Here is a 25,820-nt window from a genome sequence, read left to right on the forward strand (position 1 = left end):
AAGAACTTTCCCTTTTCTTGATTTAATATCCATTGTACTTTTCTAAAGCTGGAATCTTAAACTCTCGTTGGAAGAGCTTATTTTGAAGAGTAGAATTTCCAGTCAAAGAAATATGTAGAATATTGAGGCCAACACGAAGTTTTCACTACATAATACTTCCATTAAGCCAAAAAAGAAAGATTAATTCAACTGACTTAAAAGCATGCCAATGGCCTTATCAAACAAATAAGGATTAGGTTAACCCAACTCAGGGGCAATATTTAGGCATTTTTTCACTTAGTTAAAACAAACACTTGTTTGAGAAAAATAAAAACATTAAATGTAGTGTCTGGCTCCCACAGTGGTCTCTGCTATTCTCTCTAATTAAAAAAAAGGAACTCTAAATATTTATAGGGTTCATTCAACTTTATGAAAATATTTTTTGATAAAATGAATAGGTTTTTCTAGTTCTAGTAAAAAATGCACAAAAATTAAGAGGATATTGTGCATCACAATTTCTGTAAAGAAACAAATGATGCATTTTAGCAAAAGCTTTCTTAGAAACCTTCCTTTCTTATGGTGAGATGTACTTTTTCACACATCATTTAAATAATTGGTTCTACTGAACTCTGCAGCAAAAAATTACTACAAAAAATTACCCCAAATTACCAATCCACTAACGTTTTAAGTCACTAATTTTCCCAATGCCACTCTAGTTCCAAAAGAAACATAAATTATTTTAAAAAGAGAGAGATGAAAGAAAGAAGAAAGAAAAAGAAAGAAAGAAAAGAAAGAAAGAAAGAGAGAAAGGAAGAAAGAAAGAGAAGGCATTACTTTCTTAACCACAAATGATTTATTGCTCAGGAGTGAATATTTGAAATATTACAGAGACATTGCATCACATAGTCCTTCGTCTTTTCCTGACAAAAGATAAGCATTCTCAGGGCTTCCCTGGTGGCTCAGTGTTTAAGAATCTGCCCGCCAATGCAGGGGACACGGGTTCGAGCCCTGGTCTGGGAAGATTCTACATGCTGTGGAGCAACTAAGCCCATGTGCCACAACTATTGAAGCCCGTGAGCCTAGAGCCTGTGCTCCGCAACAAGAGAAGCCACTGCAATGAGAAACCCTTGCACCGCAACGAAGAGTAGCCTGTGCTCGCCACAACTAGAGAAAGCCTGTGCGCAGCAACAAAGACCCAACACAGACAAAAACAAATAAGTTAAATAAATAAATTTTATAAAAAAGATAAGCATTCTCTAAGTATTCTCTAAGAATCCCTTTTTGTTCATTCATTTATTAATAATTAACTGAACATCTTCTATGTTAAAAGTCCTAGGCCTATGGCAATGAACTAGATATACAAGGTCCCTACCGCCACGGAAATTACATTCAAGAAGGGTGGACACAGATAATAATCAAATAAACAAGGTAATTTCAGATATTGATACACGTCTTGATAAAAATAAGGCAGGAAACATTTTCCAAAGTTATAAATGTCTATAGTTTAATCATTTAATAGCATAACTATTTTGTACTTGTTACAAGAAACAGAAATCTCCATCTTCTTCCTCCCCCAATTCTCAAAGCAGTTACTGATTGGGTTGACATTTAAGCAGAGATGTGAGATGACAAAAAAGCCACCCAAGTAAGATCTAGATAAGGAGCTTTCCAGACACTGGGAATGGCAAGTGCAAAGATCCTAAGACAGAAATGAGGTCTGCAGTATTGCTGAAGCACAGAGAGCAAGGGAAAAAGCCCAGGAAAGGATGTGGTTTATCTTTTTTAAACATTACTTTAGCTTCAATGGATGGAATGGATTGTGGGTGTGCAGAGCGGAGAGTGATGGCAAAGAGATGAAATAGGAAGCGATTGAGAGATGACGGTGGCTTGGACTAGGGTGTTAGTAGTGACAATCTTAAGTGCACAGTTTCAGGAGATATCATAGTCAGAACTGCTGACAGGTTGTGTATAAGGGGTAAGAGAAAGACTCCAAGTTTGGGGCAACAGGGCGAGATGAAGTCTAGGGAACTGTTGTGGGCATTTGTCACTGCTCAGCATCTAAATCTCTTTTTTATTTTCATAGAATTTACCTTTGTGTAAGTTTCAGAGAAACGGTGCTGACTAATTGCTGTCTGACTCCTGGAAGCTGGGGCACAATCTGATGTTTCTGTCACAGACTTTGAATCAGGAATGATAGCACTTCAGTGTTTAATCACGTATGAGCCTTACTGGATTCAAAGTGCACACTGGACAGGGAAAAGAGAAAAGGGCATTCCTCTTTGTACGAGATTCCTCAGGTCAGCAAGACCCAAATTAGGACTTGCTGTTGATTATTAAACATACTACAACTTTATCACTATCCAAGTAGCTAAAAATTGATGTTTTAAAGTTATAAAATCCTAAGCCTCAAAGTCATTCTGTGGTTTGGAACTAAATTCTTTCCAGGAACCGTATTACTCCCAAACCTGTTTCTTTAGAATCCCTAATATAAAGCTACACAATCTGAAAATTTCCAAAGACAGTTATGATGTGGGACTTTGCTTAGATATATATGAAGTCTTCTTGCTTTTTTATTCTTGAAGTGACTCTATGGGCATCATCACCAGGTACAGAAGCATTAGTACTTATAGTTAACAGGACTTTATAAGGCATTTCCATAACCACTGTATTAATAATAACAACATCCATTACAAGGAACTCATTTAAAAAAATACAGTAGAGTCATGTCAGTCCCATTTGATAGCGACTCCATCCTTCAGTTGCTCAGGTCTTACTCTTTTCTCTCACAGTGCACTGGCAGGTTTCTTTGGCTCCTACTTCAAAAAGTATTGAAAATACAATCACTTCTATTGTTTCCTCCCTGGTCTGAATCACCTTCTTTCTTGCCTGGATTACTGCAAAGCTGGAGGCTAGAAGATAATAGAGAGATGTCTTCAAAGTTTTAAAGGTAAATGAGTCTGAACCTAGAACTGCAAGTCCAATCAAAGTGAAGTATGGGGAAGAAATAAAGGCCTTGTCAGACAGGTAAGGACTCAAAGTTTATATCCCATGTGCCCTGTTTTGGGAGGTTCGTGTGTGTGTGTCGGGGGGGGTAACTTATAAATACACTTCAGCGAACAAAACAAAAAAAAATGAAAACAAGAAAGAATAGGAGGGACTTCCCTGGAGGTCCAGTGGGTAAGACTACACACTTCCACGGCAGGGGGCACGGGTTCGATCCCTGGTCAGTGAACTAAGATCCCACATGCCACGTGGCAAGGCCAAAAGAAAAAAAAAAGTCACGAAACAATAAGAAACAAAAAAAGTAGCACATAGGAGTGCAAAGAAAATACATCCCGAGATAACAGCTAAAAATCACTTTGCCCAAGTGTGATAAAGCTGATTAAGCAGCTTAAAATGATCTCAGGGTTTATAGTAAAGAAAATATTTTTCTTCTGTCAAAGAAAATAAAGGCAATAATACACTTCAGGATGAGAGCTAAAAGCACTCTGAACAAATTTGGTAATTCAATGATAAAGCAAGTATTGTAGTAAAGGAAGTATTTTTCTTCTGTCCAAAAAAAAAAGGTAATTTCTTACTCCAGGAAAAATTAAAATTTTCAAAAGCCATGACCCAATTATGAAGCAAGTAACACACAGTATGATTTGGAGAAATTGATGGCTATAAGGTAAAATAATCCATTTGACCTTTAGTTTGTATTCTGCTTAAATCAGTATATAGACTTAAGAATATAAGATTAGAGATATTGTAGAATCACCTGGTTTACCCATTAATATTTCTGCACAATCTAGCACAACTGCTCGTTATTGATTTATAGTTTTTAGCATCAATATATAAAGGAAAAACATACGTCAAGTATAGTTCCCCAAAACAATACACATCTATTAATGATTGATTATATAAACTAATAGTATAACTTATGGAAGTTGAAGGTAAAGGGCAGTAATGATTTGGAAAGTAAGTACAGGGCTGGTCATTTCCACAATGGTATGGAGTCAAGAGATACTGTTTAAAACTGATGGACCAAGGAATAACAAAGTTATAGAGGAAACCAAAAGGAAAACTAAAAGAATAAATGGGGAGGAGGAATGGAGTGAGATAAATTGCTTATCACTCATAATGGGCAACTAACAGATATCACTTAAATGACAAATCAAGAAACAGCAGCAGTAAACCTAGAGTAACAGAGGAAGCTACCTAAAGAATAAAAAGTGATTGTTTCCTCCGAGAAGTGGGATTGATGTGGATGTCAGAGAGGAACACTTTTAGTTTTTATTTTCCATCTACCTGAATTGTTTAAAATTTTTGTTCAGGTACATGCACTAAAACTAAAATTGTTTTTAATCCTAAAAACCATTAGGGCTGGCAGGCTTAGGCGGGAATGAGAGTTGACTGTCTAACAGTACAGGAAGATCCCACGAGATTACAAAAAGGAGGTATAGAAGCTCAAAATAGATTTGAAGTAAAAGGCCATATTAAATAAAGGCATATACCTATTGAGCACTTCTGAATACAGCAGAGTCAATAAAAGAGGTTTATTGGGCTTCCCTGGTGGCGCAGTGGTTAAGAATCCGCCTGCCAATGCAGGGGACACAGGTTCCAGCCCTGGCCCGGGAAGATCCCACATGCTGCGGAGAAACTAAGCCCGTGCGCCACAACTACTGAGCCTGAGCTCTAGAGCCCACAAGCCACAGCCACTGAGCCCACGTGCCACAACTACTGAAGCCCACGTGCCTAGAGCCCGTGCTCTGCAACAAGAGAAGCCACAATGAGAAGCCCGCACACAACAATGAAGACCCAATACGGCCAAAAATAAATAAATTAATTAATTTAAAAAATAAAAAAAATAAGAGGTTTATTATGACAGTGATTTAAACAACAATGTTTAGTATTTTCTACTTAAGATGGCAGAGATCAACTTTAAAACTATTCCCATTCAAAATAACGTAACAAAATAAGTGTGGCCCTTAAAGTACTGCAGATTCTGGAAAACTCAATTTTGGACAAAAAAAAATTATTACATATATTTATGGATAATATATGATGGTCCAATACTTTAACATGTTCGCTTTAAAAGAATGACTTCAAAATAAGTGACCCTTAAAAATCATTATAATAATTAATAGCATGACACCAAGGTTATATATTTTAATAAAGCTTTTACATTTCTGGAACAACTGAGTAATTCATACAATATACATGATATAGCAAACAAAAAGAAGAAGACTGACACAGTCTTCTTACAAAATATTTAGGTACATTTCTATTGACTGTTTACTCAATATATATATATCTGTCACATATTCTTTTGGGATTCTTCTGAATTGTTATGCAAAGCTTTAAAAATGAAAATTTCATATAAAAATAGTTATTTATCTGGTTTTTTAACAAGTAAATTTTCAAATTAAATAACAAGGTGTTCCACTTATCAATGTATATTGCATAGAAATAGTTAAATACTTTAACATTTAGAAAAACATCAAGGAGTCAGTTTTTTTAATGGCTGCTACATCTTTAAGTTGATAACTCAAATTTTATTAATAATTTTAAATTACACATTCTGTAGGTATAAAAGTTTAAAAAAATACATTCTGATTTAATAAAAAAACTTCTAAATTTACATTTTCAAACACTGTTGTGATTGCTATAATGACTATCTTGAAGATATAATTAGCCAAAATAAGTTAATTTTTAAAAATCAATAACATGTAGTATGCTGGCAAGATTTCTTTAGAAACAAATGAAGGTAATTATAAAGTCAAAGTTATATATGTATTACAAATAAATATGTTCTAAGTATAATTACTTTGTTTTAAAAAGCAGAAGATACAAACACATAGATTAGGTGAAGAATTTTAAATTTAAGTCACCAGTGCAGAAATCTCGAAACCTAATCCCTTAAAAAATTAGAAGATTTCAATTTAAAGGATGACTTCTCACTGGGGATATTGTGACTTTCTGTGAATCAAAAAAGGAAAGTCTATTTTTTCTAGATGTTTCTAGTGTTTTGGTTCAAGTGTTTCTATGCAACTCCTCCTTTAACTTAAATGTTATTTCCCTGAAAAGGACATTTTTAAGCTAATGATTTTGGCCTCATGACATATATTTTAAAGATACATGTGATTCTGCAGCCAATCCCTCCCCTCATTCTAATACCTATATATATATGCACTTATAAATATATACATATTTTTGGGATTATAAAAATATTTAATTTTATATTTAAATAATTACTGAATGTTAATACAGAATACATTAATATTTGTATAATTTTACTTTTATTTATAAAAAGGTTTTCTTATAGCAGCATTTGCATTGCAAATGAAATGTGATTGAATGATGTTGCAGTGTGCGTGGACTCATACTGCAAATCAGACTAAGCAGCCACAGCATTCTTCTAGAAGGAACATCTGTTTCAGAAAAGCAGTTCCTATAAAGTACAAAAATCTTGAGGGGCTAATAACTTATGTGAATCTTAGAAGTGCATTTTAAAGTTATATCCATAGAATTGGCAAGATTTAAACAAATATCCACAAGAAGTCCAGGTTATCTTTTTACCTCAAGAAAAATTTTCTAATGAAATAAGTAAAAATTATGTTAATGAATGGTGTTTTTAATTGAATCACATGAACCTGTTAGAAAGTAACTGAAGCTTTCAAGAGTAAAAAACTTAAAATATCACTGTGAGGGATAGAAGAAAGTGACAAAGATTGATGTGAAACTTAAGACATTATTAAAAAAAAAACTCTCAACCTCAAACACTCATATTAAGCTTGTTTTTCTTGAGTTCACGCTCCAGATTTCCAATCAAAGTATCGATACTTTCTTGTAGGTCTTTGAGATTGACTTTTCGGTCCCTAGACTCAATAGCCTGCATTGTCAAATATGTCTGAAATGTGCACCCTTTGGATGTGGGAGTTGGCTGTTCAATCATGATATCTGGTTCATACATTTTGCTACAGTTTTCTCCATTTTCTCTGTCTTCTGAAGGCACATCGTCATAATCCACATCATTTAAATTTTCTTTCATATTTAAAAAGTAGTTATCTCCACAGCTGCTCCAGTCTCCTGCATAACGATTACTTAGTGGACTGTCTAATCTGGTTTGCCTTGGCCTAAGTACCCTTGATGAATCAGTACCACTCAAATTTAACAGGTAAGGTCGTTCTTTCTTCCGCCTCAAATAATTTAGAGAAGACTTCTGCTCTGGGAACAAATTGTTTGCTGATTCTTTGATAGTTAAACGTTGCACTAGAAACAAACAATAAATTTGCTTTAGCGACAGTAATCCAAATGAATCCAATTTAAAAACACAGAGCTAAATATAAGCCATTTAATAATCAACTATAAACATGCATTAAAACAAACACATGCACACTACCAAAACAAAGCATTCCATAATTATTTTTTCTATCATCAGACATAATCAAGATTAGGGACAGAAGCCAGTAGAATGTTCAGTGGTGCTAATTCATGCTATATCACAACATCCCAAAATAAATTTCCAATGTTGATTAACTTTCTGTGCAAGTTAATTATTATCTAGATGTAATTCAAACAGTAGCTAAGCTGGTAGCTTCTTCTAAATAAAAAGCTACAGCAAAAAGCAGGCAAGGCATGTTGGAGTACAAACGAAACAAAAGTTCCTTCATCTGCAAACATCTAAATGAGGCCAAGGCATCTAAAGTGCTCACTCTAAAAGTTCTAACCTTTGTGTTTTTTTGCAATTCTATTAGCAGCAGTGTCATAATTTACTTTAAGCAGCCCAAATTTCACTTTGATAAAATGAACGAAATCTAGACTTGTCCACTTGTTACCTGAGCTTGATTATACAGCATTAGCTACTAAGAGTCTTCATTTATTGCCTGAAAATAGTACAGATATTTTATTTTCCCATTCTGGTTAGGAATCTAACAATCTCAAATAACATTCCTCATATTAAGACTATTTCCCCTATTAGTATGCATTGCACTGGCCAAATATATTACCATGGAGACACATTATTTCACAACAAACCAAGGCTTTACAGCTTATTCTTTTGTGTGTATTGAACAAAACACTTGTCAAATGGACTTAATTTAAATGTTGAGGCACGGCTATTAAAAACTGTCCATAATACCTTTCCCTGTCTGCTTGTTTATTCTCCATTAATACTTCCCTTCACTAAGGTAAAGGGAACATATAATCAGTGATAACGCACCAACTTTACACTCTCCAACATCTAATAAATACTTGTTTCCTACTGTGTAAAATAATTGAAGAATAATACAAACATGTATATGGTTCTAGTTTTCCAGACATACAGTGATTTTATAACATTTTCAGAGATTGCATAATTTTTTTAACTTATTTTATTAAAATACTTGATAACTTTGTATAGGTATGTCTTTAACATTTTTGTTTATTTTCATTTTTATGATGGTTATTACAGATCATTATGACAGCTAAAACCTCTTGATCTAAAATTTTCTAGAAAATAAAGGTCTGATAGTTACTTTACCTTGATATTTAATAACAATATTAATATAGAATGTCCTATGCCATTAACTGATGTAATTGCAGAATTGATATCTGAATTTTTCCACTGTTTAATTATTCATATTCCTTCTTCTGTTGAAACTGCTTATCTCCTCTAAATCTCCTTGCTTTCCTCCCTTCATTTTCTGTGCTTTTCCTGTTCTTCTTAGTGCTTAAGTGTCATGCCTATTGTTTTTGCCAACCCATTACAGTACTCTGCTAACCTTGAGGTCGACTGGTTTGTGATCCAACCAAAGTAAAACATTTTTGATTCTGTGTTAAGCTTGTCTTATTTTGTCTGCATTTTCCGACATTCACCTGCAAAACCCACATTCATTTTACTGTCAGGTGCTTAAAGTTGTTTAACCAAGTTCCTATCCAAACATTATTTTTGTATATTTTCTTGGAAAATATTTAAGAAACAATTATAATATTTTACACCTTTTAGACTAAAACTTCAATTTCTACAAAATCAACTTTACTAGCTTTTTAAAATACTGACGGTGAAATGGTTTCCTATTAAATATGTAGATAAAATGGCTAAATTTAACCCCAAAAGAAAAGTTCTGGTTTTCCTAGCACTGTGGACTACTTACCTTCAACAGGATAAAATGAACATGCAGTCTATAATTTGCTGAAAATTTTTCCAAACATAATGATAATTACTAAGAAACTTTATTTTCTTATCTTGTTTTCTTCCAGTAGATTTATATTTTTAGTCACCACTTTATTAGCTTTTTATCTATAGTATAATTACGTTATTTAACACAATATATTGGGTGTCTAGTTAGTGCCAAGTATTCTGTTAGGACCTGGAAATATAAGGGTAAGCAAAATATAGTCCCTGACCTCATGAAGCTTAGTCTAGTGAGAAAAATGACACAAAAAGAATTAGGGAAAATTGATAGCTTTTCCAAAAGAAAAATAAAAAGAAAGCCCTACCCCGAATCTATTCATCATAAAATATGTGATACACCAAACAGCTGGTCTAAGAGTTACACACTCTCTAAAGCTATTTCCCCATCTATAAAGTGAAAGGGTAGCCTATCATTAATTTCCAATACTCTTAAAACAGCAACTCTATTTTTAAAAAGCAACTACTTTGTAAAAACCCAGTACATAAGAAAGATGAAAAGAAGACAAAAGATATACATTAATAAAAGAGTAACAAAGCACATTTACTGAGGGCTAACTTTATGCTAAACTCTCTGCTCATTTCCTTAGATGCTTTATCTCAATCTTCACGAAAACCCTGAGGTAGGCACTATTTATAGAGAAGCAAACTGAGGCCTAGGAAAACTAGTGTTTGCCTGAGTCCACACTGTTGGTGAGTGCCACAGTCGGATCTGAATCTAAGCCTGACTACAGGGCCCAAGCACTTCTACCACTGTGCACTACACTAAGCATCTAAGTACTTTCACACTTGGTACTATGCAGGGTAGGGGAGGGAAGCAGGGGCTACTACCATGTAAGAAATTTTTGGAACCTAAATACAGGATCCTTTATAAAACATCTAACTAAATACATATTCCTTTTAGCTCTGAAACTACATAAGAGATGTATTAGAAAAATAACTGTCAGCCTTTCGTTATCGAGTAGAATGGGGATGGATAAGAAAGATGGAAAGATTGCAGGTAATTGTCAGCTCAAGGCTGGATAACTTGAAGAATGACCATGAATACAGTATAGACATCAGGAGGAAGAACTGATTTAAGGAGAAAAATGAATTCTGCTTTATATCAGTTGAAATAAAAACGAGAAGGGTAAAGAAATTAATATTTTACTGAGTACCTATTATGTGCTAAGAGCTGTGCTGAGCACCTTACACACATAATTCTTTATTTAATCCTCCTATAAATTCTATAAACATATTACTAATCCACATGACAAAAGATGATACTGAGGCTCTATGATGTTAAAGAACTTGTCCAAGGTCAGACTGCTAATAAGTGACACAACCAGGATTCAAATCCAGAGCTGACCAAATCCAAAATGTATACATTGATCTATCTCTATGTCTACAATAGTATCAGCAAAAGCAGAAAATTTAAATGGAGAAATCTAAAGGGCAGGTATCAATTCATAACTATTTTAAAAAGCAAAATCTAGAAAAGATTTTCTTCAATCATACATGGGCATATTTAATGATCAGCTAATTCAAACACCCTATCATTGAAAGAGAAAAATATTTCCATAGAATCATTTACCTGGCCAGAGTTGAAGTAAGTAATGAAGAACTTCAATATGTTTTTTAAAATCCAAAGCACTTGCAAGTTCTTCTGAATCAGTAAAGACTCTGTTGTTATGGCTGGAAGTCTCTTGCCTCTGACTTAATAATACGGGTCCAAAGCACACAGCCAAATTCTGGCAAGTCATCTTATTCACGTCACGATAAGAAGCCACCAATTTCAAATGATCCAACAACATCATTAGGGTTGCCTAAATTGAATTAAATTAAATTTCACTTAACACAGTCACACAGGGGCAAATTCAAGGACACAATTTATAGCAGAAAATATAGATGGGCATACTATCACTTTTTAAAAGGTTGTTTCAAAGATTTGATTGTAAGTTGGATGTTTGGAACTTGAAATATATTTTCTTATAGAAATGTTACACAGGGCCCTTAGGTTTCAATGACATAATCTGATTCATTAAATGGTTAAAATATGCATTCTATAAAGTGCTCATGAATGCATTCCAAATTTCAGCTGGAGTCCCTGGGAAAATATACCATCAACTTTTTCCTCTCTTCCCTCCTCTAAAAAGATAACAGCAAAGGCTACAATGGAAAGGGGATTAGGGTGAGAATGTTTATTTTTAAGTTCAGATAAATCCTGTAGTCATAAGTAGGGACCAACATCCTAAAATCTAGGGAGCCAACCATGGCTAGGTTCTATTGTGATCCAGTTAGGAAAAAGGTCAATGCGCTTCTTAGCTAATAAATATTTTAAGTAGACAAACCATGGAAAAGGGAAGAATAGTATAATTAGAAATGAAAAAAAAATTGATTGAAAAATATTTTTTTAAATCCTTGAAAAAACTAGTAAGGGGAGTTTGTTCAAGAAGTTAGCATGGTTATTTAGGTTTAAGCAGTTATGGAAAGGAATGATGTTTTTTGATATACTAGCATATGATCAATCATTTAACAAATAAAGTGTGTAATTTCTTCTTCATAATTGTGTTGAAGAAATAAATGCCAACTATAATTTGCAATTTTTAAAAATTATTAAAGAAAGAAAAAAAATCAAAATGACATTTCTGGAGTCAAAGTGACAACTGGATTTGATGATTAGAAGGTAATTAGTAACCTTAGCAAGAACAGGTCCACAGAGGTGGAGCAGGAAGCCAGATGACAATAGTAAATGAGTGGTGAAGAAGTGATAACCGCCAGAATAAACGTTTGCTCAATGTTTGGTTGTGAAGGGAAGGAATGAGGGGAAAATTGGATCTAGGGTAGACTAGATTGATATTTTGAAATCAAAATGGATCTAGAGTAGACTAGACTGATATTTTGAAATCAAAACCAGTCACACATTGATTAACACAGTTAACACACACAAACACACACAACTGGTTAAATACATTAGGTTCAATCTCAATAGCAAGCCAAGAAACACAACCTAAAATAAGAAATCTTTTTTTTTTTTGTCTACGAAATAAGATCAGCCAAAAAATGTACTTGTTGTGTCCCTTTTGAAAAGTAATATGAAAAATGTATTAAGAGCCTCAAAATGTTCACATTATTTAAATCAGCAATTCCACTCTGAAATTCTATTCCAAATAAGTAATTCTAACTGAAAAGAAATCTGTGGACAAATATATACAAATAGGTTCAAACCCTAAATATTACACAAAACAGAATGGTGATAAATTGTCAGATCTACTCAATGGAATATTATGCAGCCTTTTTAGAAAGAATATTAACAGCATGAACTTTAAGGCCAGAAAGACCTAGATTCATATGACAGACTACAACACTCAAAAAAGCTATATACTCTTGGGCAAGTGATTTACATTCCCTGACACTCAAATCTTCACTTATAAGTAAAATGACACGTATAACTTTACCTTATATTGGTGAAGGGATATTTCTACCCCACACCCCACCCTTCTGCTTCTGTCTACCTTTGTAGCTGCTCCCCTTCCCCACTCAAAGGAGCAGTAATTGCTAATCTAACCAGACAGAGTACAGGCCATTCAGATGACTACAATCAACTAGTGAATTAAGGTATTGGGCTTAAAACATTTCTACCCACTCACTCTTGGACTTTCTGTTCTCATATGATAAGAAATATAGGGACTTCCCCGGTGGTCCAGTGGCTGAGACTCCGTGCTCCCCATGCAAGGGTCACGGGTTCGATCCCTGCAAGGGACTAGATCCCACATGCCGCAACGAAGACCCCACACAGCCAAATAAATAAATAAATAATTTTTAAAAAGAAAGAAATATAGGCAAAGCCAGCCTCATCTGGATAAGCCTGGCCACATTTCTTTCCCTTATTTTCCCTTCTGTTCTAAGGAACAAGAGCTAAAGTTAGGCTAAAACTAGTTCTGCAGACTCAGTCATCTTATCTCTCCTGCAGGCATACCTGAAGATACTGGTCCCAAGATTCAGATTGTGGGGAGGGGGCAAATGGAAAGAGACAAGGAGGAAGGAAATGGTGGTGGTGAGGGTTGTTTAAGTCTTGAGGCTAAGCCATGTACACCAATCAGGTACCATATTTTTTAAATACTAAAAGGAACTACACCAAAATGTTAAGTATCGTTGCCTTTAGATATTGATAATTATAATTTCCATTCTTCTTTTCTATATCTTCCTAAATTTTCTATAATAAACATATATCATTTTAATAATAACAATACTCTTTTAAAACTTATAGGGAGTATTCATGCCTAGGCTAAAATCATATACAGAAAAGATAAAATTATTTTCTAGATTTATTCTGTTTAAGAAGCAGTTTCTAGATTTATGCTGTTTAAGTAGCCTTTGGCAAAGGCAGAGCTAAAACTCATGAGTGCTACGAATGTCAAATATCTAAAAAATTATTTGTAGCTCTGGAGCTAAGTATACAATTCATTAGCTGGCTTCCAGAAAGAATGCATACCAATTGTGCTTACCTTCAATGCATACCAATTGTGCTTACCTTCAATGCATACCAATTGTGCTTACCTTCAATGCATATCAACTGTGCTTACCTTCAATGCATATCAACTGTGCTTACCTTCTCGACGTCAGGCAGACAATCCAGCAGGTCAACAGTGTACTTAGAATCACTTGGATCATTCTCACAACTATTTGATGACATTTTCAAAGGATGTTTTGCCATTGCATCTAATACAGCCTCATAAAGCTGCTTTGTTATCAGAGGAGAAGGAAGTTCTCTTAAATAATCCTTAAGAACACCTTCAGAAAACAAACCAGAGACAGATGGCAATTAGTCTTTAGAGGGAAATAAAAAACTGTGGTGAATTTTTTTTCAAAGAATTGTTACAGCGAACTTTTAACACTCTGAAAACAATAAAAGCAACAATGTAAAAAGAAGTATTATAACAAAACAAGAGCAATTTGTATCCTTAGAAATTGCTTCACTAATTGACTTGTTTTGAAACCATGCTAATAATGTACACACATAATAGCCAATTATCATACATATTAGGTTTGTTCATAAAGTAAATCCCTTATAAAAAGCTCCTCTAAGTGCATGTAAAAGAAAATAAGGCATACTAATATTAATTTTAAATTATTTCAATTATGTGAATTTTTAATTTCTAGGCTTTTCATAAGCCCTTGCAAATAAGTGAGCTATATAAATATATTTTCTCTTTAATACAGAAGATATGGCTTAAACATACATACTGGATAGTCTGGATAATCTCTAATGCTATACTATGGAAGGAAAAAATCATTCCTAAAACCAAACAAATGAAACCAAAAGCCAAGAACAGAAAACATCAGACTTGTCACTATAGTAAGAATGAGGTTAAGTCAATTTCAAACACACCACAAGTAGTTATGAACTAAGAGATGATATACCTATAGTAGAGGAAACAGGAAAGAGTAATTAATGGTTGCTACATATAAGGAAGGTAGGTAAGATACTAGCTAAAGGCTAGAATGTGATCACAAGGAAATATAGAAGACATTTCTGACACCAAAAACCTTAATAGAGACAATATTGATTTAGAAAATGCTCTCAGCTTAGCCGAGAACTTAGTTTGAGAGCTTAATTTGAATTTAAACATGATCATAAAGGAAGTTTCCCATCTAATAAATCTTTTAAATTTGATAGACCATGGTTCATTAGTTTCTTATGCATCCTTCCAGTATTTGCTTATGCAAATATAAATATTACTATTTGTTCCCCTTTATTACATAAAAGATAGCATATATGTCCTGTTCTGTTTCTTGCTTTTTCATTTAACATCACATCCTTGCCATATTTTCAGTACACAGATTTTCTTCAAACATTTTTACAGCCACATCACAGTATTCCAATGTATGGATGTCCCATAATTTGATCTAGTCAGTTACAATAGACAGCTGCTTAGGTTCTTTCTAATCTTTTGTTATTTCAAAACATGCTACAATGAATAACCTGCACATCATTACTTTGTATGTATGCAGGTATGTTGGTAGGACGAATTCCCAAAACAGGACCACTGGGTCAAAAATACATTTGTCATTTTGAGGGAAAAGGAGGTGTAAGGATATTTCCTAGGTCTGGGGCTTCAGCGTCTAGGTGAATAACAGTGCTATTACTTGAAATAGGAGAAAAAGGAGGAAAACCATGTTTTAGGGTACAGGAAGGAGTTTCATTTTGAACGTATTAAGCTTAAGGTATCTATGGGACATTCAAGCCTACTGGATATAAAAATCTGAGGCTCAGGGAAGAGATGGCTGGAGACACAGATCTGAGAATGATCAACTTAAAGATGATAACTGGAAACTTGGGAATGACTAAGATTATCAGGGCAGCATACAGAATGATATGAGAAGGCCTAGTGATAAGAGAAGGCCATGAAGAACATCAGTAGGAAGAATGGCTAAAGGAGTATGAGTGGTAAGAAGAGGCAGGATGGGGGTGTGGGTGAGACAGGCAAATATGCTGCAAGGAAGTCAAGGAAAGAATGTTTCAAGAAAGAGTTTAAGGTATCAGTTGATACCCAATAAGAGTTAGGTTAGATAAGAGTGTTCTGGATTGGTCATTTGTATGTTAAAATCATTCAGGATGATGGCAAGACTCCAGTTGGAAATCTAACCATAGGTGAGGTATCAAAGTCTTCACTGAATAAATGGGAATGCCCAAGAGTTCTGTACGTGATGTTAAATACGAAAGGCAGAGGTGGTGCAAGAGTGTGCCATGAGCCTCCAAAAAGCCTTATTCCTTCATTGAGCATAAGTTCCTACTCAATAGTAAAAAGGTAACAACCTGGAAATAGCACTAAGGAGCCAAGAGGATATTGACCAAACTTTTTCTTTTTTAATTTATTTATTTTATTGTATTTATTTTTGGCTGCGTTGGGTCTTCATCGCTGTGCACAGGCTTTCTCTAGTTGCGGCGAGCGGGGGCTACTCCTCGTTGCGGTGCGCGGGCTTCTCACTGCGGTGGCTTCTCTTGTTGCAGAGCACGGGCTCTAGGCACGTGGGCTCAACAGCTGTGGCTCGCGGGCCCCAGAGCGCAGGCTCAGCAGCTGCAGCGCACAGGCCCAGCTGCTCTGCGGCATGTGGGATCTTCCTGGACCAGAGCTCGAACCCACGTCCCCCGCATTGGCAGATGGATTCTCAACCACTGCGCCACCAGGGAAGCCCCAAACTTTTTCTTCGATATATACAAAGAGATACACATATATAAAGTGCTTGGCATGTAATAATAATCAATACATGTTAGACATACAGTGATGATAATGATAAAGCATTTTGTACACAGTACGCATGCAACAATTGTTTATTCACATTCCTTAACTTATATCGTGTGATCTTTACTACTATCATTAGTTTCCTACAATGAATTGCAACATTCAGCGTAAAAAGCATTGAGTTACAATTAGAAAGTGAAAATGCAATTTTCTGTAGCTGCCAAATAAAGACACTACTAACCCTTTAGGGCATAATCTTTTTTAAAGGTTCCATAGTTGTTCCTTGACAAAGCAAGACTTGTTAGTTCTTATAAAACTCAATATGCCCTGGTAGCTTGAGACTTGCCCTGTAATGCAATTATATTAAATCAAAACCTAAAAGATCTCCAGAAAAGATAACTTTATACCTTAGTGAAACATGTATTTCAAATATCATTATCCTTTATATGATTAATATGCTAAACAACTATTAATATAAATGGAATTTTAAATTAACCCAAGTTCAAGATTACTTGCTTCACTAATTTGAGGGCAAATAAGAGAGAATTATTATAACAAATATTAAGCACTTAAAGTATGCTCAATGAACATTATGTTCAATGAAGTAAAAATTATAGTTGCTTTTCTATAAGCAGACAAACGTCACAGGAAAAATAATCAAAAGATTTCATAAAATGAAACAGCGAGAAGGTATTCATAGTGCGTTGTAACATGTATGATATGACTACTCATCTGTCTAGAAATTAGCTATATGGCCTTATCCCAAAAACTTAGTGATAGGCAGGAGCATCTTAAAGCCATATTGCCTTCTTAACATCTTTCAAACACTTTGGGACATAAAAACCGTAAGATAATAAATTTGTGGTGACAATCTTTAATGTTACAGGAGCTACTTAAAAAAGACTTGGGGAGAATTTATGATGAAGTTTATTTAATGCAACACAGTAAATCTTTTATCATGTACTTGAAGCAGGCAATTATTGATAAATAAAGAGCTGGTTCTAGTTACATCTCTTAAGCTGCCCTGTAATAGTTAGATACTATGAAACCATATGCCTCTCACCCTCATTCAGGCACAGGACCAACTACACAGAGAAATTCTACTCATCCCCATGGTGGGATATACGTATCACCACACTCAAAACAAGTCATTCTAATCTCTAAAACTACTTCTTCTCAGAGGCTGGTTTGAAGTACCTATATTTTATTAATTCTCAATCACAAAATTCACCCTGTTCTCTCTGCCTAAAACTCTAATAATCACTAAATAAATAATGTTGACTTTTCCAATTTCTTCTCTTGTACTATGAATAGATTTTATACCTTAAATTCTGCACCTGACTGAAAAAAATCTGGTTTGTCCAGAGCACTTCATTCTGTATTCCAGACAAACCAACTACTAAGAATGCATTACACTGTGAGTAAACTCTATCATTCACTCCATTAACATCTCTTCTTTTAGACCTACTTAACAGTTAATTATATTTTAAAGTTTACTTGAAATGTGAGTTCACGTGGAACAAACACATGAGGCAACACTATTACTGGCCAGTTCCCCAAATCAACAATACCCTTTACTTTGAGCCACGATGAGCCCTTGTGTATATTTTATTGCAATTCCAATTATATTTCTCAGGCAAACCTTAAGTCATCCCATTGGCTTTTTATCAAGAATGAAAACAGCTCTAGGTTCTTCTGAAAAACAGGTTTACAGAAATGGAATATACAAAGAATAAAGCCAAGAAATACCCAATTCATAAATTATGTAAACTCTCAATTTTAGAAAAGAATGCTTCTATAAATGTTTCATTGACCTACTGTCATACCTTCTGCATATGCTGCAAATTTCCAACTAAGGACCTTCTCTTATAACAAATGATCAATTCAAACCACATCACTTCATCTTTTTAAATTATACACATTTGACATAATTTTTATCTCCAAGAAAGTCTTCAACCAAGACAAAATCTCCTTTTATTTAGTTATAGAGTGTAATTTTCTGAGGATTGCTATTTATAAAATTTTTCTTTAATAAATTCATAAAATGAGTCCTTTGCTGATTTTGTTAGTTACACATTATTAAGGGAAAAAGTCTACTTTTTTGTAGAAATGACCCATTTTTTAGTAGAAATAATATGCCTTCTTCCTTTATAAAATAAAAGTAACCATTATTTCTGGTTTGCTAAAACTTAAGAGAAAGAAAAAGTGCTTTGGTTTGCTCCCTCTCAGAATTAAAATGCTTGGGATCAAAGTTTTAGTTATCCAAGAATATAATATTAAATATTCTATGAAACACAGTCATTCAGAGTTCAGAGATTGGGAAGCTCAGTTATTTGGAAAGCCTCAATCCTAACAGTTAGCTTTAAGGATTTCAACTAATAAAAATCTCTTGAATATGTGCAAGTTGAACCTTCCTCAAATTCTCACCTAGATAATTAATTGTGTGTAAAATAAGAAAGCAAATTAGAAGAGGAAAACAAACACTATTACAGCAAGAAAAAAAAAAACGGTAGTTGACAGTAGAGAGAAGAGAAAGACTATCAAAATACATAGATGATCTAGAAATACATACCAAAGCATCTGTAAGTGAAAGGATGTGATAGCTGAGATATGGTTCAAAATAATCCAAGTTTGGGGAGAATCAAATGAGGGGTATAAATGAGATAGGTTTGGTCATGTGTTGATTATGGAAGCCAGGTGATGGATAAAGAAGGTTTATCATAGTATTCTACTTGTGTATATGCTTGAAAACTTTGCTAATAAAAAGTAAAACGACAACAAAAACCAAACATGGAATTATAAGCCAATAGACCTCGAATAACGATTAGTTATGAAAAATGTCCTAATGGCCAAATTCAAAGGCCTTTTTTCTGTTCTCATTTTATATGATCTCTCAGAATGACAGTGCATCACACCTTTCCTTAACACTCTGTAGTCTCTTGTTTCCCATACTTTCTGACTCCCCTTTCCTCTCAATCTCTTTAGCTGTTTCTTCTTTCTTTGCCTGCCTCCAAAGTTTGGAGATCCTCAAAGTTCTTGTCTTTTCAAACTCTATAGACAACTGCAAGGCGTTAATTACAACTAGTGCCAATGACCATCAAATTGCCGTTTTCTACCCCCACCAGTCGGGGTATTAGAAGTGTATTTACAATGCTATACATTGGATTGCATTCATCACCTGGGTAAACAGCAGATCCCTCACATTCTACTTACATCCTCTCCTTAGCTGTAGGAGATATAGCCTTGATATATCCACTGAGATCTCCTACTAGTACATCAAATTCAATATGTAAGTTTGAAAAAGAAACCCAATTCATAATCTTTTTCTACATTTCTCCACCGAAAGCAGTAGCTTTCCTCTCAGCTTTCTTACTTCTGCTAATGGAACCCAGTCAACCAGGTGTCAAAGTCAGGATTGTCTGGGCCCTCCCTTTCTTCAAACACTTTCAATTCTATTTCTTCCTGCTGTTGCTGCTGCTGCCAGATGCCATGCAATCTCATTACCTCCTTGCTGAGACTATTGCCAAGGCTTCCTAACTGGTTTTCCTTCCTCTTGTATCTTCTAATTTCAGTCCATCACACAGACTTGCCAGATAAATATTCCTGAAGACTATCTCTAAAGATTTCACTCCCCTGCTCAAAAATCGTTGATGGATCCCCTCTGCCTAGTAAATAAATCTAAATTCTCTAACCAGATAGTCAATGCCCCTTATATTATGTCAGCTCCAGTCAAACTCAACTCTGATGACATTTTATTTATCTCTCTATGAAGAAAAGGTGCCCTTTTCCTTCTGTTAGCTACTACAGTTAATTTAATGTAGGTCTCTTCCTCCCAACACTTGTTGGCTGTTTGAGGACAGGGACCATATCTTGGTATCTCCCCACAGAAAATAACACAGCAGTGTTTGTAAAAGAAGGAAAATAAGACTGCAGAATAAAACCAAATTAAATTGAGGCTACAAAATAGTATTTCAATTCTCTTTCGTGCAGATGTAGTCTTTCCACAATGTGTACATAAAAATAACATCTATTTATTACCTGTTATTACATTTATATCTGGGTATTGGCTTTCACACAGACCAACAGCTTTGCTATCCCTCTCAAAAGCCTCTCGAAGTTCTTTCTTGACTGCTGCCGAGCCACATAATCGGTACAGGCCTACTACCTAGAAATAAAATTATGGCCACGTTATGGTAAATTGGATAAAGGGAAGATATTATAGTGCAGTATGTATAAATCACATGAACTTGGCAATCTAATATGTTCTGATGGCATTTAATTAAAAACATCTCAAACATAGCTTTTGAAATCTCACCATCGACTATACGGATTATAGTTATAGTTATATAGTTTCATAAAAAATTATATTCTTTCCTTTAAATTTGAACAATATACTGTGACTTCTGTAATGCTGCCTATCATATCTTAAGCAAAGATACAATCCTTACCCTTTAGGTTTTTTTTTTTTTTTTGCGGTACGTGGGCCTCTCACTGTTGTGGCCTCTCCTGCCGTGGAGCACAGGCTCCGGACACGCAGGCCCAGCGGCCATGGCTCACGGGCCCAGCCGCTCCGCGGCATGTGGGATCTTCCAGGACCGGGGCACGAACCAGTGTCCCCTGCATCGGCAGGCGGACTCTCAACCACTGCGCCACCAGGGAAGCCCCTTACCCTTTAGTTTTACATGCTCAAACAATATCTCCATGCCCCAAGATGTTGCCCTTTCACATGTTTTGCTCTAGACTGAAGTAATACAGCACAGCAGTTAAACTAGGGTTTTGGATTCATAAAGCCCCACACTATCACTCCTTGCTTGGTGAATCTGAGCAAGTTACTTAATCTCTTTAAAACTCGAAAAAAGTATGTTTTTGAAATAAGGTTCCAGTATACTATTTGTGTAAAGTTATCTTTAAAAAAAAAAAAGTTTCTGAGGAAGAAATAAAAATAAATCTAGGATTTTTTAACTTATCAAATTAATTGATTATAAGGCAATGAAGGAAATTCAATTAAAATAATATATTAAAGGTAAAATAAAACTTCTAGTTCAAAATGTATATAAGATGCAAAGACACCACTCACTCTCCCCTCAACCTACATTAAAAAGATTTGTTTTTTAAACACTGTTAGTTCAGTATAAATTCACTAAGAGGAAATCAACATGGTATCTTAAAGAGAAAACATGCCTGATTAAGCAATTGGAGTTTTTTAAAAGGATAAACCTTCAAGAAAATTGAGGAAAGCGGTTGTCACCTACACTTCCACATCAAAGACTATTTAGGAAGTTTAATCACCTTGAATTGAAAGAAGTTACAGATAAAGAAATTATTTCAAGACAGAAATAAAGTGAAAACACACAGTGCAATCCCCAAGGATTTGAACTAGGAATCACTTTAAAATGCTAAAAGTGATCTAGAGGAAGAATGCAAATGAAATTTCCCAGTTTACTTATGACAACCTCTTCTGAGTTTTTAAATAACTGATAGAATACACTACAGAAAGTGGGTCTCAATATAGGAAAGCGTCAGTAATGGATACATGGAAATGTTATCCAAAATACTTGCGATGACAAGCATTAAGTATTAATTGAAAGATAGTAAAGAACCTACAACTATTTCTAAGAGAAGGTAATTCAAGGTGCTGCTGCATTCAAAAGAATCAACATGATATGGGAAATCGAGGAAGGTACTGGAAAGAAAATTCAAATTTCCTGTTCTTATCCACATTCATGTTACATTCACATCATCACAAGAAAGAAAAGTAGAACGGTAGATGATCCAGACAATGAAACTAAAATATTAAACAGGGTCAAAGGAAATGCTACCACATGAGAAGAAACTAACTTGAGTACAGCCCTTCTGGTGTATGCACACTTAAGTGTCACAAAATTTCATAAGGATGTATCCTCTTAAACTTGAGAAAGAGATGAACCTAGAACAAATTAAAGAAAGCAATACTTCAATAGCAAGTAATAAATTAATGGAACATGTTATCCCAAAAGCTGCAATTACAAATATAGTTTTAAAGGTGAGTAAAAGAAGGAAGAGCTAATATAGATATGTCAGGCAGGGATATTTTAGGATATATCCCTACCTTCAGAGGCTGACTTCTTGAATCAAACACTTGAAGTACATGCTTGATGCCTCTATTGAGGACAGAATCTGAACCGGATGGACCATGAGGATGATTTCTATACTAATTTTTCCTATTGGAAGCAGGAGACAGGTGGTAGTAGCCTTCAAAGTATTTCGAAGATATCACAAACCATTTTTTGTTTGACTATCAAAACCTGATGTTCATTGTAAAAAAACAAGAATAATTACTGACTAGAGAGGTAAACAAAATTTAAGCAGTATGCTGCTCTGAAAACTGCAGGCACAATCAGCCTCTTTCTGTGCGTGTGTTGGGGTGCAACAGGGAGAAACAAAAGAGACAAAACAAGAAAAGGTGTTGAAAAAGTGCAGCTCCAAACATACAACTGTAAATTTTTTTTACTTTTTATTTCACAGGAAATAATTCTTTATTAAAATAAAACTTTCTAAACTTTAAGTATAGAAATAAAAAGCATTGCTAAAAATATTTTCTTGGCATTTAAAATCAGTTATTACAGTCTTATATACTTGCTCTTTATAAAATATTTTCAGAAAATAGACTGTAAAAGTACAGCGTTATTTGAGTTACTTATTTTAATATACAATTGTAAAAGTTTCTGTTTAAATAATTAGCTTTAAAGTCTGCCTGATCTCTGGCCTCCCTACATGCTGCGTGGAAAAAAAAAAAATACAGGAAACAGAGGACCTTAAGAAAAAAGTAACTGGACCAAAAGTTGGATTGGAAACTGAAGGCCTCACTTCCACCCAGGCAACGTAAACTTGACTTGATGGAATCACATATCTGAAAAGAGGTTTCAAAAATTCAAATGTCGTACCTCTCAGCTTCAGGAAGCTACTGCATCTATTTTTATTTAATATAAGCAAAAAAGACCCACAGAGATTAAGTGACTTGCCCAACATCACACAGCCAATGATGGATGAGAAACCAGAATCCAAGTCTCTTGTACCTTTATACAAAACTCCACTAACTTATGCAATTTCTATCATTTCCATGTTAAATTCAAGGTAGATTATTTTAAGTTTGCGTCTACATTCTTATAAAGAAATCATATTTCAGATTTTGTGGTATATATCCTCGATATTTTTTAATGTATGTTATAAATTCTGATAGCACTAAAGCAAAATACTTCAGAACATAATGATGCTTAGGCTTATTTTGTATTGCAAAAAATTAGTATAAATAATTACTTATACCTCATTAATATCCTCAGTCATACACTGTTTCTCATTGTCATAGTCTACATGTATAAATGAAAATAAAGATAAGGTCTACTAACTAGTTAACATGTACATATCTTGTTACAAATAACACCAGGTTTTTTGTTTGTTCTAATGAACTGCTTTTACCTTCTTTAAAAGGAAAAGAGAATGAGATGTGCTTTTATTAGTAGGACCTCTCCTTATCCTCCATGCTATCCCAAAGGTAAGACATGGATAAGCTTATGCTTTCCAAAGAGTGGAACTGAGGGAGAACAGGGAATAAGGGCAGGGAGTTAATTTTAGGAGTGAAACAGGGTTATAATATTCACTGTCGAACTCTCTACCAAAAGAATGTCAAAACATTCAGAAACATTCCTTAAATGAATTAGGCTTAGCCTATGTTATCAGCTCTGGCTTTTCCTAGGAATGCCATTGTAAAGCAATCTTCATCTCTAAGTATAAGACCATGCAGCTCTGCATCATAACATAAATTATGGAACCATCTAGCACACTTTCAATCACTGACAACATAGGTTAAGGCATAAATTACATCCTAAACAGCAATGGAATAAAAATAAAGAATCGGAATAAGAAAAAGTCTAAATTGGATTTTTTTTAACTTACCTTGAACTCCTTCCCCCAAGACTTACTATAAATAAACTTAATTATTACTCAAATAGACAGATAAGGGGGCAGTAGAGAAACACAGTAAAATAATACCTGACAGCCTCTCTTTTCAATTTCCATAATACATTTCTGAATCAGGAGTGGTACCATCAAGCCTATATTTTCTTTCTCTACAACTTTTCGAATATCAACACCAAATATTACTGGTTCTCGATTTATATCTAGTCCATGAAGTGAATTCTCCCACTGTTCCAAAAGAGTCACTTTCACATAAATAAGACCTCTAGGTTCAAGTTTGACAGCCAACTGATGTGTCTTTGTCACTCTGAATAAGGTGGGAAGAACAACAGTTCCATGACAACACACTCGATTTTTTCTTGGAGTGGGTTCCCAACTGAATACTACTAATTTCAAATGCTGTGCATTTTCAATTTCTATGTTGAAAGTGTGATCCATGTCTAAAAACGTTGTCCGACATGTGAGCAAAGCTGTTCTGGCTTTGTTTACTGAATCTACCTGAATTGCACAAAAGACATCTTTTGAATCTATCCGAGGTGGTTTTAAATCCTCAGCACCATAGAAATGCACACTCATGAGCCCAGATATGTACTGAGAACATTTAGGTTGATCAGAAAAGCTATAATGTCTAAAAGCATCAATGTCTATTTCATTCTTGCTACAACTATTTGGAATTATTTCTTTTCCTTTTGCAAATTTGTTTTCACATCCATGTTTGCTAGATTTAGCTATAAGTTCAGGAGAATCTCCATCACTGAGGTAACCACTTTTGCAGGAATACTTAGAACTCACAGAGGTTTTCTTCTGGTAGCTGTGCTGAGAAGACACACTAGTATCAAGATGGTACCGGCTTATAACATTCCTCTTAGCAGCTGTGGTTGTGTTCCCAGAAGGTAGAATAACAGCATGATGAATTTCTTGCCAGTTACATTTAGACAAGGAAGGAGTATTATCCGGACTGTTTCCATAATTCAAGTTTCCTTTAACACTTAGTTTCCGGCTAAATTCTGGCAACCTTTTCATTCTCATGGAAAGTTTCCTCACAGTTCGTGGAGATTTTATTTTATCCGGGAAAGACCAATGAATTGAACTGCCTTTTTTCACAGGGCTAGGGCTTGGAGAAGATGGTCCTGCAATTCCCAAATCAGGCTTATTTGTAGCAGCTACTATCCCAGGACCTTGAAAATAAAAGACATTATAAGGTGAAATGTTTTGATTCCTACTTTTATTTTTACTTTATAAAACACCAACTTAACAAGCTCTCACATGGACACAAATTCTTCCCTGTCTCATCTTAAGGGTGAGATTTAGTCAAAAGTTTAGATGAATCTCCATTACCATGTTCAAGCTGAATATCAAGATCTACAAATGGCTTCCGGTGGAAAGAAATATCTCCCTCTCCATCTGCCCTTCTATTCTGACGCTTTGGAGGAAAGGTAATATAGGTTCCTTTTAAATGTTTCCCACTGCAATATACTTCAGTGAGCATGTGTTTATAACTGTAAACAGTG

General features: G+C 34.7%; 1 protein-coding gene across 5 annotated transcripts in view; it reads right to left on the reverse strand.

Moving 5' to 3' along the window:
- Positions 1 to 827: 827 nt before the first annotated feature.
- The window catches only part of SYDE2 (synapse defective Rho GTPase homolog 2), a 41,124-nt gene continuing 16,131 nt past the window's right edge, over positions 828 to 25,820 (reverse strand). The window contains exons 3-8 of one of the 5 annotated variants that reach the window (XM_067726756.1): positions 24,385 to 25,487; positions 20,395 to 20,521; positions 13,722 to 13,903; positions 10,704 to 10,935; positions 7,797 to 7,844; positions 7,092 to 7,230 (exon numbers count right to left, since the gene is read on the reverse strand). In XM_067726756.1, the coding sequence (XP_067582857.1) occupies positions 7,834 to 7,844; positions 10,704 to 10,935; positions 13,722 to 13,903; positions 20,395 to 20,521; positions 24,385 to 25,487 (1,655 nt within the window). In that variant the 3' untranslated portion in view covers positions 7,092 to 7,230; positions 7,797 to 7,833. The other 4 variants (XM_067726755.1, XM_067726753.1, XM_067726757.1 and 1 more) reach the window with 4 other exon arrangements.

Source organism: Pseudorca crassidens, chromosome 2, assembly GCF_039906515.1.
Source record: "Pseudorca crassidens isolate mPseCra1 chromosome 2, mPseCra1.hap1, whole genome shotgun sequence".
Taxonomy (NCBI): domain Eukaryota; kingdom Metazoa; phylum Chordata; class Mammalia; order Artiodactyla; family Delphinidae; genus Pseudorca; species Pseudorca crassidens.